This window comes from Salmo salar, chromosome ssa20, assembly GCF_905237065.1.
Source record: "Salmo salar chromosome ssa20, Ssal_v3.1, whole genome shotgun sequence".
In the NCBI taxonomy this organism is placed as follows: Eukaryota; Metazoa; Chordata; class Actinopteri; order Salmoniformes; family Salmonidae; genus Salmo; species Salmo salar.
In genome coordinates this window covers 23768140-23792426 of record NC_059461.1, presented here as the reverse complement: position 1 = coordinate 23792426, position 24287 = coordinate 23768140, and the positions used below count along the sequence as shown (strand labels likewise).

Genomic DNA, 24287 nt, shown 5'->3' with positions numbered 1-24287 from the left:
GTCCATGCGTGTTTATGAAACATGTGTGTCCATGAAATCACAAAAAAAGGATTCTCAAAGTGATGTTGCAACTCCCAAACTGAGAATATCTCATAATCTTTTTATTGGAATACGTGACATGGAAGGACAGTATCCTCTTGGGTTCCAGCCTGCTGTGGACAGTATGGTGTGATTCATTTGTGATGGGCATTGTGCCTGCCCTCTGACTCCCCAGGGAGACTGGGAGGGATGTCACAGTATCATACAGTCACACACTATTCTCACAACGGGACAAGAGCTTGGTAAAGGGTAAGACACTGGGAGAAATATTACAATTTTGAGCAATTTGTGAGGTTACCACCAATTACATATGTACAGACTTGACCTATTATGCATTGGTAATATTCTTTGTAAGTATACAACTTGTAAACATTACACAAGGAACACACAATTTGGTCCTCCTTTGGAAATACCTTCACAAACCCCAATATCTTTTCAGGAATATCTGTAATAAATAATACATATATTGATATAGCTAAAGTGTAGATCCCAGTAAAATTACTGAGCTCCCCAGGGAAAACTTTTTTCTAACATGTATATTTAAAAGGGGAGGGGGATATATTTTGCTCTTGGGGAACTATCACTTTTGGCGTTAGATTGGAATAGTAATTTGGACTGTTTTTCTTTACTATTCAAATCAACTGGATGGTAAAGTGTGAAGAGTGGCAAAGGCCACCCGAGAGAATGTGCACTTGTCTTAAAGGCCCAGTACAGTCAAAGACGTGATTTCCCTGTGTTTTATATATATTTCCACACTATGAGGTTGGAATAATACTGTGAAATGTGAAAATTATGATGATTCCCTTTTAGTGTAAGAGCTGGATAGAGTTGTGGCCTGCCTGGTGGCATCACCAGGTGGTAAATTAGTTAATAGACCAATAAGAAAGAGAGTTCCAATAACAGCTAATTTTCAATTTTCCCCTTCCCACTCAGACCACTACCAGACAGCCTTAGCAAAATTCTTTCTTGAGAAATTGCTCTTCACCAAGAAGCTATTTTTGTTTCTCACTAGTATAAGACGCTCTGATTAAGAACATCTGCTAAATGACTAAAATGTAAATGTAATGTTACTTTTTGATCATTTTAATTGAAAACAATCACAGCAAGGTACTTAATTGTTACCCAGAAATTAGTTGATATGTAGATAATAACTGCTGCATTGGACCTTTAAAGAGTGTCAACATCTCAAGGTAAAACCTTGGTTTAGTGGGTAAAAACAAACAATAATTTAAACACTGCCATTGTGTATCTGCAGTCAGAGTACTCCAAATATTTCAGAATTTCATCGACCATCTCCACCAGCTATTATTAATGTTTCATCGTTGTAAACTCCACTTAGCTTAGAAATGTATTCACTATTCACTTTAGTTTCTTTTAATAGCACTGGACCTTGAGGCTAGACCATGCTTTGTTTAAGAGAAGACGAGCTACAGTATTCATACCAGAGACATTCAAAATGATTTACTCCATCATTATCTCTGGTTATACGGCCTCTCCATTTTCACACAAAGACAGCTGGTGGATCTTAATGGTGGGCAGGGTCCCGTGTGGAGGGGGCTGGGGATGGCTGGTCTCCTGGTTGAGGCTCCCGTCTCTGATGCAGCAGCAGGTCTTCAGCAGACTCCTACTGCACAGTTGGGCCACCTTAGCCTGTCCTGTCTCTATCTTCCACTCTCTGTCATCCCTAGAGGAGGGTGTGTGGGACAGGGCTATGGAGGAGGAGGGGCTAAGACGGGAGGGTTCACCTCTGCTATCTACTCTCAGAGTGAGAGAATGACCCTGGACCTGGGCATGACTGAGGCCTGGACCCAGGTAATGAGTGGCTCTGGGCTGGGATCTCAGACAGCGCACTCCCAGAATACTCTGGAAGGCCTTCTTAAACTCCTGGTTGGAACAGGGGTAGATGATAGGGTTGATGCAGCTGTTGAAGTAGCCCAGCCAGAAGGTGATCTTGAAAACTGTGTCTGAAGGTCTGTACGCCGGGAATATGGAACCTATAATAGGCCACACACACACACACACACACACACACACACACACACACACACACACACACACACACACACACACACACACACACACACACACACACACACACACACACACACACACACACACACACACACACACACACACACACACACAGAGAGAGAATTAGACATGGACACACATGCCACACATTCAAAGGGAATAAAACTGATTAACATCAAGGTATTGACGTCAAGGTATCAGATATATTAAAATTGCCTTCATAAATCCTACTGCTTCTGATTACAGGGGCTCATGGGAGAAAGTGTGATAGAGTGTGAGCTGCACACTTAATAGTGAAGTAGATTAAATGGTTTAACATGCACATTACATGAAGGACTTTTCCCAGCCAATGCTCGACATTAAAATAATTAAATGGCTAATGTCTTGGATGGCCTTGAATTTGAGCATCTATCTTCACAGGTAGGCTGGGCGAGCTGTCTTGTGAAATTCTTTAATGGAGAAGCTGTTGGAGAAATTTTAGTGATGTGGAGATAGAGAAGAAGAGAGAAAGAGAGAGAACGAGGGAAAGAAAGGAGGCGAAGTTTGAGTAGATATGATTCTGTGTCAAGTACATCTCAGATGACTACTGTGCAACAAGCAACAGCTATACTACTACTCTTCTAACTACTGAATTCATACATCCTGGAAACTTGATTGCCGTTACTCAGGAAGCCTAATTTATCTATGAAAAGTTGACACAATAAAGACAGTGATGCAAAACATGTTTTTTTAAGAAAGCTAAACAAATAATTTCTCCCTCTACTGCACCAAACAGAGGGTATAAAGCGATGTATAGCGACAGAAAACAAGATAGAGTGAGCAATAAATAATGGATGACCAATAAATGTGCTCACTTCCCAAGTGAGACGTTGCCATACATCCAGGAAGACAAAGAAGCACACTACTGCTCAAATACTGTAGCTCACTACCAACACCCCCAAATATAACTCATAATGTCAGTAATGATTTAAGATAACAATACCAAAGATGCATGGTAGGCACAAGTGCAACTACTGACTAACGACCACAGCACCAGCAGACAAAATACCACTACCTTGTGAACATGTGAGTAAACAGTTGCTTAGCTCTTGGTCATGCCTTTTTAAAAAGCTACTGGAACAAACCAGTCTGAAAATAAACACACTGCCAAGACAGTGATAGCCCTCTTAACCCTTTTGACCCACTCAAATCCCCACAAGGGTAAGTTTCCCTCTTGAAGAAGAAATAAAGCCTGTCCCAATAAACCAAAGCAAACGAGAATAACCATCCCCAGCCGAACACAATCAATCTTAACTTGAAAACCGTTCTGTGATTTAACAGGATAATGATACTTAACATTGTTGTCCAGACATGGTAAGGGAGTAGAATCACCACCCTAGCTCTCTATTGCAGTTGCTATATTTCTGAGCATGAGAGTGTATAATAAATCGGAACCCTGAGGGGTTAAGAAGGAGTTGACTTGATCTTAAATTTGATTTGATTTGTATTTTCTTCCCACATTCATCCTATACTGAAATGATTAAACTAACAAGCAGACTATATATTTCCTTCCTGCTGTGATCACACTGATGAGAATGCCTCTATGTGCAAGAGAAATAGATGCCGAGAGAGAGTGGGAGAGAGATAAAGACAGAGAGATAGAGATAAAGAAAGAGAGAGAGAGAGAGAGAGAGAGAGAGAGAGAGAGAGAGAGAGAGAGAGAGAGAGAGAGAGAATGGTTGTCTGAAAAGTGTGTGTGAAATATGATCAACAGAAAGTTTCCGGCAGCATGTGCTCAGCACTCCACCCATCCCCAGATGTTGCCAGAGAGACTAGGGGATCACAAACTGGCTCCCCAAACTCCCAGTGACCTCTGCTACCAGGCCACCTATAGGTTGCTAGGGAGGTTGCTAGGGGGCAGGACAGCAGACAGTCCTTCTGCCTGCTCAGGTCAGAGCCTCATCAGTCTTTCTCCAAGTGGAGTACGTGGACAGACGTGAGTGATGTTGCTATTGAAACTTGTGTTCATTTACTGTTGGTTGTTACTGATGCCAGTCATTAATAGCAGTTGATGCTACTATGTGTTAAACAGTCATTGTCATGTTATGTTTATTATGTATAGTATATTCAATCATATTTCTCTTTGTACAGAACCACATACATTGCATATGTCCTCTGGAAATGAATAGTTTCATTCCAAAACGCTATACCAATTTTCAGAAATGTTGGTAAATTTGCTTTTATTGTTTAAAGACATTATGAATGAGATGAATGTGTTTTTTTTTCACTATCTAATCATGGCATGGGGGTTGTTCAATGACAGATATGTATTTGTTTAAAATCTGTCATGTCATGGTTTAATTTCAGAGAGATAAATAATCGTGTTTTCTTTCTTCTAAATGCTATATATCCACCTCACTCTCAGAGAAATAAGTAGTACTGCTAGGTTTTACACAGTCAAACGTAACAAATAACTACATTTTTAGTAAAGAAATGTACAAATTATATATTTGCGACATCAATATCCAATTAAAAAAATATATATAATTAAAGACAGTAATATGAGATCTGTATGTAAAACATTTACATTTGACATTTTAGTCATTTAGCAGATGCTCTTATCCAGAGAGACTTACAGTAAGTGCATTCATCTTAAGATAGCAAGGTAAGACAAGTACATGTCACAGCCAAATATACAGGACACGAACATTCCATTCCAGCTAAACAATGAATATATAGCGTTTAGCAAAAAAACAAACATTTTCATACTCTCTCAAATATATGAATAAAATATCTGACAACAGTAATATTTTACACACACATGAAGGTACCCATAAGCAATCATTTCTGATGAAAAAATACAAATGTGAAAAATGTGTGGATATAGCATTCAACTCTTCAAATACAGTTTCTTATGTGTAACTCTCTGTAAGGTTGCCTTATTCATAGACCCCCCCAACTGGAAAGCCACTCTCTTTTAACCACAGCAGCTCTTTGATCACACTGAAAAGATGACTGGGACAGAGGCTGACTGAAAGGGACCCACCCACCCATGCTGAGAGTATCTCTGTTATCTGAAGAATCCTATGATGACCCAGTGTCTGGCTAGCCTAGCACCAGACCCGGCCACAGCTTTAACCTTTGTTGCCTGCACTGCATCACTGAGACACCTGGCCCAAACTGCAGTAACTCCTCAGCGGCCTTCCGAAAAAAAACATGAAATTAACACCAATCGACAATGGTGTCTTGGAAATGAATAAATGGAAATGGACATTCCAAACGTACTCTATCTTTCTCTGTAGCTCTCTATCTCTATCACTTTCTAGTGTGTGTGTGTGTGTGTGTGTGTGTGTGTGTGTGTGTGTGTGTGTGTGTGTGTGTGTGTGTGTGTGTGTGTGTGTGTGTGTGTGTGTGTGTGTGTGTAGTTGAAGTCTCTAATATAGGATCATTTCTTGAGACTGGTATTTTGGCTTGCCTGAAAATCCTCTCAATATTTTCTACACAATAGTGTTACGTAAACACGATCATTTAAATCAAATGAAATTATGAGGATAATGGGCCTAATCGGAAACGTTCATCAATCAGTTTTCTTTTAAAAGAATACTGACTCTATTCAAAGATTGTGATAACATCAGTAAACGTTTATGGCAATTATACTTGTTATTGGGCATTGTGTGCTCTGAAATAAAAGCTACTGAAATAAAAAATGTATTTCATTATTTCCACATGAAATACCACATTATTGGTAAGTGTATGTGCAGTTGGGGTCAGAAGTTTACATACACTGTAGCCAAATACATTTAAACTCAGTTTTTCACAATTCCTGACATTTAATTCTAGTAACAATTCCCTGTCTTAGGTCAGTTAGGATCACCACTTTATTTTAAGGATGTGAAATGTCAGAATAATAGTAGAGAGAATTATTTATTTCAGCTTTTATTTCTTTCATCACATTCCCAGTGGGTCAGAAGTTTACATACACTCAATTAGTATTTGGTAGCATTGCCTTTAAATTGTTAACCTGGGTAAAATGTTTCAGGTAGCCTTCCACAAGCTTCCCACAATAAATTGGGTGAATTTTGGCCCATTCCTCCTGACAGAGCTGGTGTAACTGAGTCAGGGTTGTAGGCCTCATTGCTCGCACACGCTTTTTTAGTTCTGCCCACAATTTTTCTATGGTATTGAGCTCAGGGCTTTGTGATGGCCACTCCAATACCTTGACTTTGTTGTCCTTAAGCCATTTTGCCACAACTTTGGAAGTATGCTTGGGGTCATTGTCCATTTGGAAGACCCATTTGCGACCAAGCTTTAACTTCCTGACTGATGTCTTGAGATGTTGCTTCAATATATCCACATAATTTTCCACCCTCATGATGCCATCTATTTTGTGAAGTGTTCCAGTCTCTCCTGCAGCCAAGCACACCCACAACATGATGCTACCACCCCCCGTGCTTCCTGGTTGGGATGGTGTTCTTTGGCTTGCAAGCGTCCTCCTTTTTCCTCCAAACATAATGGTCATTATGGCCAAACAGTTCTATTTTTGTTTCATCAGACCAGAGGACATTTCACCAAAAAGTACGATCTTTGTCCCCATGTGCAGTTGCAAACCGTAGTCTGACTTTTTTATGGCGGTTAAAGAGCAGTGGCTTCTTCCTTGCTGAGCAGCCTTTCAGGTTATGTCGATATAGGTGTCACGGTTGTCGTAGAAATGAGCGGACCAAAGTGCAGCGTGCGTGTCGTTCCACATTTTATTTACACTGTGAAACTATGCAATACATAAATAAACTGAATGACAAAAACAACAAACCGTGACGCAGAGGTGAAACATACACTGACTCAAAAACAATCTCCCACAAACCCAGGTGAGACAAACACCAACTTAAATATGACCTCCAATTAGAGACAACGATGACCAGCTGCCTCTAATTGGAGATCATCTCAAACAAATCCCAACATAGAAATACAGAAACTAGAACAGCCCAACATAGAAATACAAAACTAGAACATAACATAGAAAAACGAAACTAGAACACCCCCCTGTCACGCCCTGACCTACTCTACCATTGAAAATAACAGCTTACCATGGTCAGGACGTGACAATAGGACTCGTTTTACTGTGGCTATAGATACTTTTGTACCTGTTTCCTCCAGCATCTTCACAAGGTCCTTTGCTGTTGTTCTGGGATTGATTTGCACTTTTCGCACCAAAGTACGTTCATCTCTAGGAGACAGAACGCGTCTCTTTCTTGAGCGGTATGACGGCTGCATGATCCCATGGTGTTTATACTTGCGTACTATTTTTGTACAGATGACCGTGGTACCTTCACGCATTTGGAAATTGCTCCCAAGGACGAATCAGACTTATGGAGGTCTACAATTTCTTTTCTGAGATCTTGGCTGATTTCTTTTGATTTTCCCATGATGTCAAGCAAAGAGGCACTGAGTTTGAAGGTAGGCCTTGAAATACGTCCACAGGTACACCTCCAGTTGACTCAAATTATGTAGCTTCTAGAATCTTCTGAAGCCATGACATCATTTTCTGGAATTTTCCAAGCTGTTTAAACTTAACTACAGTCAACTTAGTGTATGTAAACTTCTGACCCACTGGAATTGTGATACAGTGAAAGCGATAAGTGAAATAATCTGTCTGTAAACAATTGTTGGAAAAATTACTTGTGTCATGCACAAAGTAGATGTCCTAACCGACTTGCCAAAACTATAGTTTGTTAACAAGAAATTTGTGGAGTGGTTGAAAAACGAGTTTTAATGACTCCAACCTAAGTGTATGTAAACTTCTGACTTCAACTGCATATTCTACAAAAAAAATGTCTGGTAGTTAAGTTAGACAAAAGCAGTCATGTATGACAAGTAAAATAACATAAGGGTGAGGAGAAGATTGGCATTTTGCACAGTTCAAACAAATACTTTGATTAGTGTACTCTTTTTAATGATACTTCAGATGGTTTCTATTTGTAAACAAGTTTTAATTCGTGTCATCAATGAAAGTAAATCTTTGCAGATGCAGCCCATTATTGATTAATGCGACAATAGACTACATTTTACATCATCCACAACCAACAACCTCACATAATCTAAAATAACTGATTTATTACACACGTAAATAAACCTGTTCTATTTCTATGGTTGATACCGTATGACATAAGAAAGGCTTGCATGAGACTGTTGTGAACATCTATTTTGGGAGACATCCCACACTCCCTCCTACAGCCATCTCTGCAATGCAATTTAATTATAAACCCTCATAAATTATTTTGCCAAGTGTCGATACAAAAGGAGGTGACATTAACAGCATGACACAGCAGCTGTGGAGCACGATCTACAAGGTAAGGAGCCTGGGTACATTGGGTAACACTCACCTATGGGCAGAACCAGGAAGAAAGGCAGCCAGCAGAGCACGAAGCAGCCAACCACAATGCCCAGGGTCTTGGCGGCCTTCTTTTCTCGGGAGAACTTGAGGAGGCGCAGGGCGAAGTGTGTGTGGCTGCGCAGGGCCTCGTCCTCAGACACAGCCGTGTTGCCGCGGTGGATCCTCAGCGTGATGCTCTCTGAGTCTGACTTGTCTATTTTGTGACCCTCCCTCAGGCCCCGGCTCTCCTGGCGGGCCACCACATACACCCTGCAGTACATAGACAGTATGATGGCCAGCGGGAGGTAGAAGGAGCCCACAGCAGAGAAGATGGCATAGGCAGGCTCCTCTGTGATCTTACAGATAGACTCATCCTCAGGCGCCGGCTCCTTCCAGCCAAACAGAGGGCCAATGGAGATTGTGACAGACAGAGCCCACAGGCCCACCAGAGCTAGCAGTGCCCTGCGCTCTGTCACGATGGCTGGGTAGCGCAGCGGGTAGCTGACCCCGATGTAGCGGTCCACTGAGATCACACACAGGCTCATGATGGAGGCTGTGCAGCACAGCACGTCCACCGCTGCCCACACGTTGCAGAATGGCCGTCCAAACACCCAGTACCCTAAGATCTCAAAGGTGGCAGAGAAGGGTAGCACGATGGAGCTCAGCAGGAGGTCTGCCACCGCTAAGTTGACAATGAAGTAGTGTGTGACTGTGCGTAGGTGTCGATGACAGACCACCGACAAGATTACCAGGATGTTCCCAAAAACCCCAAATATGATGAAGGTCCCAAGTATCAGTCCCAGCGCCACAGCCTTGATCACATTGAGCTCTGGGACAAATGCCTGGCTGCAGTTGGAGCAGTTCTGTGTCGGAGGCTCTGGGGTCATGTTCATGTTGTCTGCTATAGGAACCATCTGTTCTCTATACAGTATTGATACACTGTGCTGCCCTGTACTGTAACAGTAGACTGATAAACAGACTGCAGACAGTTATGTTTGCTGAGAGAAGACAAGGACATCAGAGCACTTTCCTGAGAAGTAAAAATAATTAAAATAAGGATCACATTAAGACTGTCATGTCAAATTGTAATTTGACTGATGATGTCTCAATCTAATGAGCAATTACGATTAATCAAAAATAGTAAGCTATGTTCTTGTTTTAAACACTGAGCGAGACACACATTGTGTATGCAGAGGAATGCTATTTAACATAGAAATCATAATCCATTTTGAGATTGTGCTGGATGTTAAGCCACAAGTTATAATACAGTTGGAGACCACAAAAGATCTTTGATGGAGTGTGGAGTCGACTCTCTGACAGTCTGACCTGTCAGAGTCGTATTTGGTTACTGAGGATCATGATCATAGGCATAGCTCTGAGGCCGATCTCTCTGATCTTCCCAATATCTACTTCAAAGTGTACAAGGGCAAGTCTATGTCATATAAAAAATGTAGAATAGTAGGAAGAGGACAGTGAAGCATATACAATCTGCAAACTGAGTAGTTTGGTTTTAGTTTGGCTCAATCCAACTGGAAGAGAATACTGAAAGATATTCTCACTGAGCTTGAGCTCCAGACCAGACCGCTTGCCAGAGTAGGAGTTAGGAGGTAGGAGGGTTATTACAGGTGAGGAGACAGGCCAGTTCCAGGGCAAGTCTGGCCAAGCCTCCTGAAAGTGGGAACAGCCTCAGCTTGGATGTGGATGAGTTGAATAGTCACTGTGCATCTGTGGCATGACTCCCCCTGAAACAAAGAGATACAGCCACAGTGATGCTTTGGTCTGAGTAAGACTAAGTTTAAACTGGTATGACATCCAACCACCACAACAGATCTCATGGAAAATCAAACCTCAGTAAGACAAGTCGCTATATCTTTAAAAACATTTTCAGTCAGCCACAATTTGTATTCTGCCGCATGTTTCAATATCATTAGCTGCTTAAAATTACCTATCTGGCTCCTATCCAGTCCCATTGTATGGGAGATACAATCCCTTTTCTCGTCCTGAATTAATTTCCTTCTTGAAAGAAAAGCAGGTGCAGACTTTGCACCTGCTGCAAATGCTTAGCAAATCTGTCCCTTTTTCTCAATTTATCTGTGTAGCCTAAGAATAAAATAGAAGGAAAGCCTCCGTATAAAATTGGATTTGATTGCTGACATTTATGACGTAAAAATGTATTCATCTGTCTTAAGACATGCAGTGTGCTGTATCCTTTCATATATACAGTGCCTTCAGAAAGTATTCACACCCCTTGAATTTTTCACAAAAAGGTAGTGGGTAAAGAAAACAGACATTAAAAAGAATAAAACAAAAAATTGGAGCCTCAATTTTAAATATATTAAATTGAGGTTGTGTCACCCATCTACACACAATACTTCATAATGTCAAATTTGAATTATGTTTTTAGAATTGTTTACAAATTAATTCAAAATGAAAAGCTGAAATGTCTTGAGTCAATAATTATTCAACCCTTTTGTTATGGAAAACCTAAATAAGCTAAACATTTGCTTAACAACTCATATAATAAGTTGCATGGACTCACTCTGTGTGCAATAATAGTGTTTAACATGATTTTCAAATGACTACCCCCATCGCTGCACCCTACACATACAATTATCTGTAAGGTCCCTCAGTCGAACACTGAATTTCAAGTACAGATTGAACCACAAAAACCAGGGAGGCTTTCTAATGGTTCGCAAAGAAGGGCACCCATTGGTAGATTGTTAATAAAAAGCAGACATTGAATATCCCTTTGAGCAGGGTGAAGTTATTAATTACACTTTGGGTGATGTATCAATACACCCAGTCACTACAAAGATACAGGTGCCCTTCCTAACTCAGTTGCCAGAGAGGAAGGAAACTGCTCAGAGATTTCACCATCAGGACAATGGTGATTTTTTTGAAGTTACAGAGTTTAATGGCTGTGATAGGAGTTAACTGAGGATGGATCAACAACATTGTAGTTACTCCACAATACTAACATTAATGACAGAGTGAAAAGAAGGAACCATGTACAGAATAAAAAATATTAAAAAACATGCATCCTCTTTGCAATAAGGCACTAAAGTAATACTGCAGAAATGTGGCAAAGAAATGAACTTTTTGTCCTGAATACAAAGCGTTATGCTTGGGGCAAATCCAACACAACACATCACTGTATACCACTATTCATATTTACAAGCATGGTGGTGGCTCCATTATGTTATGGGTATGCTTGTCATCGGCAAAAAAAATAAATGGAACAGATCTAAGCACAGGCAAAATCCTAGAGGAAAACCTGGTTCAGTCTGATTTCCAACATGCACTGGAAGACAAATTCACCTTTCCGCAGAACTTTAACCTAAAACTCAAGGCCAAATATACACTGGAGTTGCTTACCAAGATGACATTGAATGTTCAGTTTAGACTTAAATCGTCTTGAAAATCTACGGCAAGACCTGAAAATGGCTGTCTAGCAATGATCAATAACCAACTTGACAGCGCTTGATAAGTTGAAAAAAGAATAATGGGCAAATATTGTACAATCCAGGTGTACAAAGCTCTTAGAGACTTACCCAGAAAGACTCACAGCTGGCTTTCTCTCCTTCGCTTTCAAAGAGTAAACTTTCATAACAGAGGACATAGCTATGTGTACTCTATTTTTCAAGATCTTCCACATAAAAAAAACACTGTCTGACTGATGTTAAATGTATCTAATCAGCTTTGTCACTACTGCTCAATGGCATTTGGTACATGGACGTCATCTATGGAATTTAGATTTGATCGAATGCTTGACAACAGTAGAATACTAAAAGTGGATGGAAACAGCCCTAGTTTGGTTTATATTGGGTTATGATAAGCAGCTTTGACTTAGATGATGACATTAGAAGTTCATCTGAGTGCAGCTCTTAGACTATAAATCCATCAGTGTCAAGGTTTATGTATTCCAACCAATTCTCTTGTACTTTGTATGCACACCAACCATTACCATACAGAATAGGTGAAAGTGGAATCAATGGGTGGAAAAAACACACACGGGTAGTAATGGGTCTAAATTAAAACATGACTTAGTTTCCTACTGTCCTCCTTCCCTCTCTCCTCCATCATATTATTGGTTCAGTCTGCTTTCCAACAGACACTGGGAAACAAATTCACCCTTCAGCAGGACAATTACCTAAAACACAAGGCCAAATATACACTCGAGTTGCTTACCAAGATTACATTGAATGTTCCTGAGTAGCCTAGCTACAGTTTTGATTTAAATCGGCTTGAAAATCTATGGCAAGATGTCTGTCTAGCAATGATCAACAACCAACTTGACAGAGCTTGAATAATATTTTTAAGAATAATGGGCAAATATTCTACAATCCAGGTGTGCAAAGCTCTTAGAGATTTACACAGAAAGACTCACAGCTGTAATAGCTGCCAAAGGTGATTCTAACATGTATTGACTCAGGAGGGTGAATCCTTATCTAATCAAGATACATTAGTGTTTTATTTTCCATAATAAAAAAAAAGATGTTCGAATTTTTCTTCCACTTTGACATTAGAGTATTTTGTGTAGCTCATTGAGAAGAAAATGACAATTAAATCAATTTTAATCCCAAATTGTAACACAACAAAATGTGGAAAAAGTCAAGTGTTGTGAATAATTTCTGAAGGCACTGTAATTCATCTTGACTTTGTTGTATGGTGGTGATGCAACAATCTCTCTGACTGTCTCTCCTTCGCCTTCAAAGAGTAAACTTTCATAATAGAGGACATAGCTACATGTATTTTTCACAATGTCCCACAGAAAACACCCACTGTCTGACTGATGTAAAATTAATCTAATCAGTCTTATCTCTGCTGCTCAATGGCATTTGGTACATGGACGTCATATATGGAATATACTGTAGATTTGATTGAATGCTTGACAACACAGTAGAATACTAAAAGTGGATGGAAACAGCCCTAGTTTGGTTTATATTGGGTTATGATAAGCAGCTTTGACTTAGATGATGACATTAGAAGTTCATCTGAGTGCAGCTCTTAGACTATAAATCAATCAGTGTCAAGGTTTATGTATTCCAAACAATTCTCTTGTACTTTGTATGCACACCAACCATTACCATACAGAATAGGTGAAAGTGGACGGTTAGTGATGGGTCTAAATTAAAACATTACTTAGTCCCTTACTGTCCTCCTCCCCTCTCTCCTCCGTCATATCATTATTACCGCAGCGTGACCTTTCCTCTGTGCCCTACAGAGTCCTGCTCCACACTGGCTGAGCAGCTGCTGAAGCAGCCTGGTGAACTCCTGTGTACAGTCAGATGCCACTTACATTCACACCTCCAACTAGTTCCTGCGTGTGGTGTGCTGCTGGAGCGAACACTGGGATGGTGCCATAATATTACTCACGGTGTGGGTTATAACACACAACAGCGCTTGGCTTGTGTCCTAGCAGGGTGAGAATGCTCATTTACTTTAAGGGCAATATAGGTACTGAACCAGCATCTCTAGACCTCTCTAATGCCCAGAAAGCTCAGATTCAAACTCCCATTCATCAGCTCTGAAAGCATTCTAATGTCTAAATACATTTGTTGCTCGCCAAATATGGAGTTTTGCTGAGCAACTATCTTCATTTACTCCCATTACGGCCAGTACGTATTTCCAAAAAAAGGTCTAAATAAAAATGTACTAGCAACCCAAAAAAATCCTATTCTGCACCTCCAATCACTCATTACTGCCCCTCACAGGTCGGAAGTCTTCAACAGCTCAATACATTGGAGGTGCCGAAGAGTAATTTTGCTTGTACATTTCATTTTTATTTAGACCTTTTTTGGAAGCACATACCAGCCGTGACAGGTGTAAATGAAGATAATTGCTCAGCAAAATTCCATGTTCAATTTGGTGATCAACAAACGTATTTTGACATTATAACGTTTGCATAGCTGGTGACTGGGAGTTTGAATCAGAGTTTTCTGGGCGTTAGAAAGGTCTCTAATGCACAGATACTTACTTGGGTAGTGTACTAGCAGGATGAGAGAGTGCTCATTTGATTTAAGGGCAATATAGGGTGCTAAGAATGTGTCTGACTTTAGCCACTGAAGCGTGGGACAAATAAAAAACTGCCCATGGCAAAGTTATGAATAAACAACAATGACAGTTGCATCATTGTCACACATGAAAGCATTACTTAATGAGTTGCCCTCAGCATAGTGCCTTGTAAGCAACATCTGGATGTTAGAAATTAGGTGCATACCAGACTCAGGTGCACAGGTAACCTGAAATGCCTCACTAAATTACCGCAAACCCAAACAGCAAAGACATTATACTCAAATCAAGAAAACAAGGATTGTTTGTGTCTAGCAAGCTGCACAGACAGCCAACCCCCTCTAAATGGTGCCTGTTGGGATTTGTTCAAATTAAGGATCCTAAAAGCATTACATTATGCCTGAGACAGTGTGTCCACATAACTGCAGTCATGACTGCCCCTAAAGCAACATCCATTCTGTCCAAGATTACATCACAATTACTGGTACGCTTTAATGAACAGTTATCACATTATTGCAGTAGTATGGTGGTATTCACTGTCTCTGACTATTAGCTCTAATCAAGTCATAATGCCAGAGAAGCCGGTGTTTGGAGTATATATTGGCAAGGGTGTTGTTAGGCCGAGACGAAGTCGGAGGCCGGCAAACCGTGCCAATATATCCTCTGAACACTGGCTTCGAGGGCGTTATCACTTTTATACAACGAGCTATCAACATATTCAAATAATGATTTACATATTTTCATTAAAAACCTTATTTTGATTAATTTATTCATACTATTTCATCCTTCCACAAGATATAGTCCTGACACAAATCGAGGGTTGCTACCCAAGCTGGCTGGTTGTTCTTTCTATCGGTTCAGTTGCCAAAGACACGACCCAGTCATTCGTTCTAAATGTTCTATTGCCATACTTATCCCTTGCTTGCTAGCTAGCCAACTACGGCTAACTTTGTCACGTCAAACAGTGCAACCAGAATAAAAACAAAGTAGATGCATTTGGATATGTTTAAGCTGTTATCTAGTGGAATTTATTTGGATACATCAATAACGATGAGCTAATGATGCGCGATTTCACCTGGTATAGAAAATGTGCTCCTCGTCAGGACACTATTGTTCATAGGAGATAGACAACAACACAGCTAACATAATCACTTCAAACTGAAGCTGGAAAGACTGCAAACTAGCTGCACATTGTTTCATTTTTTTTGTATATATCCATAAAAATGATGCTTATTCATGATTTCGACTGGCTGATAAAAGCTGCCTGCCTGTCTGTGTAATCCTGACTCGCAACAAGTTCATTACTATGCGACAGCTGTAGATCGAATATGAATATTAAAGCAATGTTGCAAATGTCGGAGAGACATTTATACTAATCTCCGCTGTTGAACCACTAAATTTTAGTCTCAAAGATTAGATAATGGCTAGATGTTCTTTATAGTGGAGATATAAATTGCCTGGCTGGGCTGATGAGACAGTGGATTGCACAGTCAGATGGAACTGTGTAAATAGGCATTTTAACATCATAGATTTAGCAGGTGGTCATTTGTGGAATATACACCAACTGGAATGCAGTTTTAGCCAATCAGCATTCAGGATTAGACACACCCATGATATAATGCTCAGTAATCACACTGTTTGTTTTCACATACATTAATGGACTGTGTGGTGACCTCTCACAGCTCAATTCTATTACATGAAAAACTGAAGGAAGAACATGAATATATAGTAGGCCTATGTGGGAAAAATACATAAAAGAAATACTGTCACGTCCTGACCATAGAAAGATATTATTTTCTATGGTAGGGTAGGTCAGGGCGTGACAGGTTTTTCTTCTTCTATGTTTTCTATTTCTATGTTTAGGTTCTAGTTTTGTATTTCTATGTTGGGTTTTGTTTGGGATGATCTCCAATTAGAGGCAGCTGGTCCTCGTTGTCTCTAATTGGAGATCATACTTAAGTAGGGGTTTTTCCACCTGTGTTTTGTGGGTGATTAATTTTGAGTTGTGTATGTGTTCATCTCAGCGTCACGGTTTGTTGTTTTTTCATTTCAGTGTATTTATATATTGCATAGTTTCACAATATAAATATAAATGTGGAATAACACACATGTTGCACTTTGGTCCTCTTCTCCTTTCGACAACCGTGAGAAATACAAATCCACAATTTATAAGAACATACTATTTCCTCTGCAAAGAAACAAACAAACAAAGAAGCCATGGAAGCCATGGCCTAACAATTGACTGTTTCTCCTTACTGCTTGCTCTTCAAGGCTAATGCAAGGTGCAACGCAACAAACAATTAAACATATTTCATACATCGTTATAGACTACTGTAGCAAGCAAATAGGCTATAGGCTTCAGAATTATTTCATTGTACAAATTTAAACTACACAATCTAGGCTCTGCAAAAGCGCCACATATCTAACGTTGATTAGGTTATTGACTAGTATTGAAAATGACAAAGTTTGTTGAACTATAGACACTAGAAGGAACCGTTTTCATTCGGTAAAGAATAAGAATAATGAAAAAGTCCAGTAGATGTTCCGTATTTTGACCATAACTGTGATTCTCATAAATGGAACTGATTTCAATATACTTGGATGTAATTTTAAACCAATACTAGTCTACATTTCGTTCTCCTTAGACTACTTAGACTAGCCCAGTGTACATCACAGTAGCCTATGCAATACATGAAAACATTAATAACATATCTGTTGACAATCAACTAAAAATAGATTGCAATAAATGAGTTACTTCTTCAAAAAACAAACTCGATCCCGTTGACCAAAGCAATCAAACATTTTTACTGGACCGGTACTCACCTAACTCTTGACACTTGTCCGGATGGTTTGAACAGCAACAAATGTCAAGTATACGGAAAAGCAAAAAGAAAGATGAAAAAGGAGCATTGTAAGGTGTAAAAAGGACAGGGTGTTAATAACTGCGGGCTTTTGTGATATGCTCCGCTTTCTCGACCGAGGTGAGGTATCCGAAATTAATTCAGATAGCCAAGTGCGCTCCTAATGGAAAGCCCTGGATCCATTTAAGTGCTGCTCTTCAAGAGCATTTACTCCTTGAAACGATGACTACGAAATGAGTCATTGCTACCACCGCTTCACCCCCCCCCCACCCCTCCCCGCCTCCCCGCCTCCACTATAGCCTATACATCTCAGCTTCCTTCAACAGATCAGCATCCCATGCGTCATCAATATTTATACAAAACTTTTGATTTTCCCAGCGATTTCTCAGCGACGGCACAGCCATATTTCATGATTTCCAGAAAAGTATGATTCATTATAACACGATCAAACTAAGGAATCGAATGAAACTGGTTTGGAGACGCTGTATATTGTTTATTCATGAATTAATTGGTTTACAGTTCTGTTACATTAAACTCAAATTGATTGCAGTGGAGGGTCCATAAAGAAGACGTGAAGTTCTGAAAAATGCCTGAGGCACCCCCAACCCCCTGTGTTTTTAATGCTAAAATAGATGTCTGCGGGTCAAAGAGTTTAGAAGAGCTGTAGAACAAAACATATGTTTATGTATTGTGGATTAAATAGATTAGTCTCATATCCCCCATGGGCCTCAAACAAACACACAGACGTAGACACACACACACACACACACACACACACACACACACACACACACACACACACACACACACACACACACACACACACTCACACTCACACTCACACTCACACTCACACTCACTCACACACACTCACACACACACACAATAAGCAACAAGACGATTGACACACATGGACACATCCTCAAATACTATAAACTGCCATGCGATTGAAATCTTATCTCAAATGGTTCCAGATGCAAGGTATTTATGGGGTGCTGGGAAATGTACGATATCTGAGCCCTACAGTGAGAGATGACTGTTGTTAGGGCACTGAATATAAATTACTTTATCAGGGATAGATGTACCTGAAAAGACCATCTGACCATCTTCGGCTTCAACAATTCATCTGAGGCTCATTACCTTCATCGATATGCTGTGCGTTACTCCTAGTCCCCCCCCCCCCTCCCCCCCTCTCTACCATCCATTGTAAACTGTCCATAGCTGTATGTTTTCAAGCTCATAAAGATTCAACACCAACCCAAGCCTTTAGGATGTTACTGTATCATAGCAAAGAATCCTTTCTCCCCCACAAGCAGATGAGCAGCAAACCACCTCTCAGTACCTGCTTCTCCTGCCTGGGGACGATTCACTTTCCCCTCACAGCATTTACAGTACATCACCATGACAACTCCTAGTTGTTCGTCATCATTTAAAATGAGTAGCAATGGTACACTCATAGAAAAAGGGTTCCAAAAGGGTTCTTTGGCTGTCCCCATAGAATGACCCTTTTTGGTTCCAGGTAGAACTGTTTTGAGTTCCATGTAGAATCCTCTGTGGAGGATTTTACATAGGACCCAAAAGGTTCTACCTGGAACCAAAAAGGGTTATTCAAAGCGTTCTCAGAATAAGCTTTTTAGGTTCTTGATAGAACCTTTTTTTGTAAGAGTGTTGTTACAGATGCCGTATCTTAATTTGATCAACCTGTTGTTGCTGGAATGTTCCTAAAGAAAAATGCATCAACCACTACAAAAAATGTCCAATAACTATAATTCCTATAATAATTCCCATTACTTGTCGCTGCAGGAATGTTTTCCTGCTGTAGCAAACTGGCTCAAATTAAGATCCTACATCTGTATGTAGAGTAAACATATTTAGCAGTGATGAAATTTGGGTTGCACAGAGGGGTTGGGTTAAAGGCGGAAGACACATTTCAGTTGAATGCATTCAGTTGTGCAACTGACTAAGTATCCCCTTTCCCTTTTCCCACATTTGGGTTGCTGCAGAGCAAATCTGTTCTGACCCTTCCTTACTAAACATCTAACATTTTAATTCACTGATGAGATATTATCAGTGATGACGTCATTAAATTGAATGATGGAATATGAACACGTTAAAAAAATTAAAAAGTAACTGTGCTGCGCTGTGATGTGCTGTGCATGGGTCAAGGTATATTATCTTATGAGCTACCGAGTCCAAATTAGATTAATTTAGTTAGAGATGAGAGATTTCTCTAAATGTTAGAACAAGAGCAGACTATTCTCTTTCCACCCCATCTCTGTCTGTCTGTCTGTCTGTCTGTCTGTCTGTCTGTCTGTCTGTCTGTCTGTCTGTCTGTCTGTCTGTCTGTCTGTCTGTCTGTCTGTCTGTCTGTCTGTCTGTCTGTCTGTCTGTCTGTCTGTCTGTCTGTTCATCTTGTCAAGTTTCATCTGTAAAAGACCTGTCAGAATGGCAATTATCAGTCTGAGCCTTTCAGTCTGCTGAGTGTTGATGTTTCTAAAATCTAGTTCGAGAACATTACACTTAACTGAGGGACATATCTTGTCTAAACATTTATACAAATTTTGCCATTTACACTGACACTCACCTTAATGACTTCCGCTAGAGATGTTCTTGTTGTAGATCAAATATGTTCCTTGACGAGAACTCCTCAAATTTCACATACATACATATTTTAAACACAGTTATTAGTCGATTGGAGCACACAACCCTCTTTTGGATTTACTGACAAAAAATAATGTAGTTCAGTTTCAGCTGCAAGAGCCTTCAAAATGTTACAGTATGAGAAGATGACATTGTATGATCATGGACATCTGTCCAGCAGCCGCTTATAGATACCCGGGTCTTCACATTTACACAGGAAGGTGACAGTCTTAGTCATCCATTTGAACCGAGGATAAGAGCCTTACGGAATTTGATTAAATGTGTTAGCACACTAGCCAATCCTCCACCCACACACAAAAACATCTCAGGTAGAAAAAAAGACAAGCTTGATGCATCATTAGTTGAAGTGTGTTTAAGCCTCACATGGGCAGACAGATTGAAGATGAAGAAGAAATTCTTGCACGCTTGAAAACCAACATTTTCTTGTCAGATAATATTCAACAGGTTAGAAGTACAAGAGCCAAAACACTGAATATCTCATTCTCTGTGAACCCCTCACTTTAGCTCATTTCACCTTTTCCATCTATTTTAGAGGAATTTAAAACGTTCTATCTATGTAACGGCGGCTATGGGGAGCATCGACTAACGACCCAGCTCGGTAGGAAGAGATGAACCCTGCTTGTGTAGAGCCAAACGAACGAACACTGGCCACCGCTCTGTGAGTGAATCAACTGCAGTGTTAGTTTGGCCCGGTGCCCATAGTTAGCCTATAGCCCAAAATCCTATGCCTTTCATATGTTTCTAATCGGGCCATAGTGATACTGCGTATTATTGTCATTGTTGTAAATGCGGAATTCAAAAAAATGATCTTTGATTTCACTTTGGCCTGCCTCTGCGGTTGTGTCTGCCGTGGAATTTTAGAACTCTGCGTTTGACATTTCCAGTCATGGCACTCTGTGAATTGCTGTAATGAAGTCGGCCCTAATTATTTTTTGCCGATGGAACTCTGCCCCCAAACAGGACTCTAATTATGGCCCTGCTGCAGCTGCCTGACTGCTGCACATACACACACATCCCTGGGGCTATGCACATCTGGTATTATGCTATAACTGACTGTGGGGGGAAAATGCTCTCGTGGTTATCATGAAAAATGACAACCCTTCATGTCAAACTATTTTAGATGTTGACAAACTAACTCTTGCGTGATTTAGGGCTTGGTTTCATACATGGTTTAATCATTTTACTATATTGATGTGTTTTACTGGCTTTAGTGTCATGTCTTTTGAGTCTTAATGAGTGAGTTTTGAAAAGGAAAATCAATGCCTACACCCTGAAACAGAAAAAAAAATACCAGTACTAATATTTTTTCAATTAAAATGGCAATTACATCTGTATGTTAAAAGTAACATGAAGTCAATGTAAATGAAGTATTGGTTGCCATCAAGTCTAACCATCTGTTTTATCTGATCACAGAGTAATTATCTAATAATCCTCTGAATCAGTTTCACATCAATACACCATTATTTAAGATTCCATTACCAAATTCCAGAAGGAACTGTTGGGCCATCATTAATTAAACAATTCCGATACATTTTAGTAGCTTTGTTTACTAAAAAATTCTATACAAGGAAATAAATGTTTCCCACAGATATTTTTTTTTTGCGCTCTCTGCGCTACCAGAAATCTATACCAGAAAATGGTTAAAAAGTCTACGCAATGCATCATTTAAAGTACCTTCAGAAAGTATTCACACCCCAAGAAGAAATGAAACACTAATATATCTTGATTAGATAAGTATTGATCCCCCTTGAGTAAATACATGCTAGAATCACTTTGGCAGTGATTACAGCTGTGAGTCTTTCTGGGTCGGTCTCGAAGAGCTTTGCACACCTGGATTGTACAATATTTGCCCATTATAATTTTTTTTGCATATCAATCTCTGTCAGGTTGGTTGTTAATCATTGCTAGACAGACATCTTGCCATAGATTTTCAAGACAATTTAAGTCCAAACTGTAACTAGGCCACTCAGGAACATTCAATGTGATCTTGGTAAGCAACTCCAGTGTATATTTGGCCTTGAGTTTTAGGTTATTGTCCTGCTGAAAGGTGCATTTGTCTCCCAGTATCTGGTGGAAAGCAGACTGGACCAGGTTTTCATCTAGGATTTTGCCTGTGCTTAGCTCTGTTCTGTTTCTTTTTATCCCCCAAAAACCTCCCTAGTCCTTGCCGATAACGAACATATCCATAACATGGTGCAGCCACCAACATGCCTGAAAATATGAATAGTGATACTCAGTGTTGTTGTGTTGGATTTGTCACAAACATAATGCTTTGTATTCAGGACAAAAAGTTTCTATATTTTCCTTCTTTTTTTTTGCAGTATTACTTCAGTGCCTTATTGAAAGCAGGATACATGTTTTGGAATATTTGTCATTTAGGTTAGTATTGTGGAGTAACTACAATGTTGTTAAGCCATTAATTAAACTATGTAACTGTTTTAAAATCCCCATTGGCCTCATGGTGAAATCCCTGAGTGGTTTCCTTCTCCTCTGGAGTGACTTGGTGTATTGATACACCATCCAAAGTGTAATTAATAATGTCACCATGCTCAAAGGGATATTCAGTCTCTGCTTTTTTTTATTTTTACCCATCTACCAGTAGGTGCCCTTTGCGAGGCATTGGAAAACCACACTGGTCTTTGAGGTTGAATCTGTGTTTGAAATTCACTGCTCAACTGAGGGACGTTACAGATAAGAGAGAAACAGAGATGGGGTAATCATAAAATCATAAAAAATGGGGTAATGGGGTAATCATAAAAAGTGAGTCCATGCAACTTATTATGTGACTTGTTAAGCACATCTTTACTCCTGAACGTGTTTAGGCTTGCCATAACAAAATGGTTGAATATTCAAGGCATTTCAGCTTTACATTTTATATTCATTTGTAAGCATTTCTAAAAACGAAATTCCACTTTGACCTTGTGGGGTATTGTGTGTAGATCAGTGGAACTCAGGCTGTAACAGAACAAAATGTGGAAAAAAATCAAGGGGTGTGAATTCTTTCTGAAGGCACTGTACTGTATATGCTGTACTGCATTGTAAAGGAGAACATTTAGAACATCAAGGCCAGAGAAACAAGATTGTATTGTTTTTCACTTGAAAAGTGTGATGACAACACAAACAGCAGCATGTACGTGTCGTATGTGTGTCCAGGTGGATATGTGTTGTCTCAAGATTCTAATAACTTACCAGACAAGAGATTCATTTATTTCATACAAAGCAACTCTGATGAGTCTATCACAGTAGTGGCAGAACGGGTCCTCAGATATTTAAATGAAATCTTCCCTGTTTGACTCACATTTAGCCGGAAGATAATTCATAATCTGAGCATTTACTCTATGAACGCTGTGTGTGACCCTGGCAAAGCGCTCATATCACTGTTTCCCCGCTAGCTAGCTGGAGGGCTGTACTGTGAGGACGCTATCAGACACTCCTTCCTAAACGGGCCTCTCTAGTTTGTCTATGTGTTGATGGTCCAATTTTCCCAGGACCAGAGGGGCAATGTGGAATAATATAGTATTTTTAAGGGAAGGAAGACAATTTCCCTCTATCATCTGCAACGACATCAATTATTTATCAGTGTAAAAGTCGTTCAGTATTGTTATTCTTTGTGTGTTTGAATCATCAGGTAACCTGAGTAGACTTTCTCTGCCTCTGCCCTGTATTCTCTTCTCAGACAACACCAAGTGTATCTACTTTATTGACCTGTGCAGAGCGATCAGTCACAGCTCTTATTGCACAGACACCGGATAGATAATCAAACCATTTCTAGTCTGTTAAACACTGTCTGAGACACAGCCTTGGTCAACAACGGCAACATATTCTGGGAAGTGATGGCCTTCAATTGTTTTTTTGACTCAATATCACCATTAATTGAAAAAGTCGACTTATCGTATCACAGTTAATAAATTGACTAGAGGGCTAATTGATATTTTTTACAGAACACAGAGCACTGGACAATATTGACCCTGCAAAGACTGGTCTATTCTGAGGCAATTTGATGAGAACAGACATACAGCATGGGAGTGAGTGGTGCACATGGAATGTACCTCAGTAAGTATGTGTATAAGGATACTGCGATGGAAACGAAGCCGTAAAACCATGTTCAATACATAAAACATAAAAAAATATCCAAACATGCCACTTCAAAATGCACTGGACACAAAGATGAGAGAAGGGGTGTGTATTTGTCTAATTGACTGAAAGCAAGATAAGTCAGAGACAAATATATGGGAGAAATATACAGAGATTAAAAAATGATATCTTAGAGAAAGGAGACACTGCCCTGAATAAGAGAAACAGTATATTTAAGCACATCAATCCATATCTGAGTACAA

General features: G+C 39.8%; 1 protein-coding gene across 1 annotated transcript; it reads right to left on the bottom strand.

The window, feature by feature from the left end:
- Positions 1 to 63: 63 nt before the first annotated feature.
- LOC106579882 (alpha-1A adrenergic receptor) lies at positions 64 to 17520 on the bottom strand. The gene is made up of 3 exons (XM_014160211.2): positions 17252 to 17520; positions 8427 to 10158; positions 64 to 2033 (listed from the first exon to the last, which is right to left on the bottom strand). Exons 2-3 carry the CDS (start codon positions 9328 to 9330, stop codon positions 1522 to 1524), a joined length of 1416 nt encoding a protein of 471 aa, XP_014015686.1. The 5' UTR covers positions 9331 to 10158; positions 17252 to 17520; the 3' UTR covers positions 64 to 1521.
- Positions 17521 to 24287: the final 6767 nt, after the last annotated feature.

What these genes read in the sequence shown, in the direction of transcription:
- LOC106579882 (XM_014160211.2), bottom strand. Translation starts at nt 9,330, where the DNA reads ATGGTTCCTATAGCAGACAACATGAACATGACCCCAGAGCCTCCGACA. An exon ending in CTTCCTGGTTCTGCCCATAG is followed by an intron (nt 2,034 to 8,426) that starts GTGAGTGTTACC and finishes GGCCTATTATAG; the next exon opens with GTTCCATATTCCCGGCGTAC.